General features: G+C 29.7%; 1 protein-coding gene across 1 annotated transcript in view; it reads right to left on the reverse strand.

Annotated features, from left to right (window-relative positions):
* The window catches only part of LOC119594681 (iron-sulfur protein NUBPL-like), a 4,091-nt gene extending 3,852 nt beyond the window's left edge, over nucleotides 1-239 (reverse strand). Inside the window, exon 1 of the mRNA XM_037943737.1 lies at nucleotides 7-239. Coding sequence (XP_037799665.1) covers nucleotides 7-108 — 102 coding nt within the window. The 5' untranslated portion in view covers nucleotides 109-239. The remainder of the gene's footprint in view (nucleotides 1-6) is intronic.
* Nucleotides 240-809: the final 570 nt, after the last annotated feature.

Below are 809 nucleotides of genomic sequence, written 5' to 3' on the forward strand. Positions count from 1 at the left end.
ACTTACAAAGGGATCTCCATGACTTGAAAAATACCGGAAATTTAAGAATAAATTTCTGCTTTCCCCATTAACACGAAAAAAGGTTCTGTGAATGATGCTAGAGATCATTTTGCTGATATCTCAGTTCTATTTGTAACGTATTAAGTCGAACTTGAATGTTCTTTCTTCTTTCATAGGGCTTTAGACTAGAACTAGAATGTATTTCCAACGAAGGTGGACAACATTTCCAATTTCCTTTTGTTTACATAATATTGTAAAAGGAGAATGTATGTAAGAATAGTATTTTAAATACTATTGCAAATAATTTACATCAGACAAAACTTACAGAATAAATAATAATTTGATTAGTATAATTATATTTCCCTTTTTAATACTACAGAAAATAAATGTATATACATATCCTATCCCTCGTATAGTTATTTTGATGCTACTTTTAAAGACTTCACAAAGACTATAAAAAAAACAAATCATACCTCAAGGAACATGCATAACAATCTCAATAATCCAAAATTATTTATGATGCCATCAACCATATCCATTGGAGTAAAGTTATGAAAACGGTAATGACATCTATATATCTGACATAACACTTACTAAACTGTGCCGGATGGGATTTCATGACCGGCTGTAAAGAAAACAACAAACGTAAGTTTCGTTGTTATTTTATCAGAATATTTTGTTCACAGCTATATTATGATACGTTTCCTATGAAATTAGAATAGAAGATGGTATTTATTTAAGTTATTCGAAGAATCAAGGGAAGTAAGTTGGTTGAATCGTAAGTACAATAATTTAGGTCTGGATGGGTA

This window comes from Penaeus monodon, chromosome 34 (genome assembly GCF_015228065.2).
Source record: "Penaeus monodon isolate SGIC_2016 chromosome 34, NSTDA_Pmon_1, whole genome shotgun sequence".
Taxonomy (NCBI): domain Eukaryota; kingdom Metazoa; phylum Arthropoda; class Malacostraca; order Decapoda; family Penaeidae; genus Penaeus; species Penaeus monodon.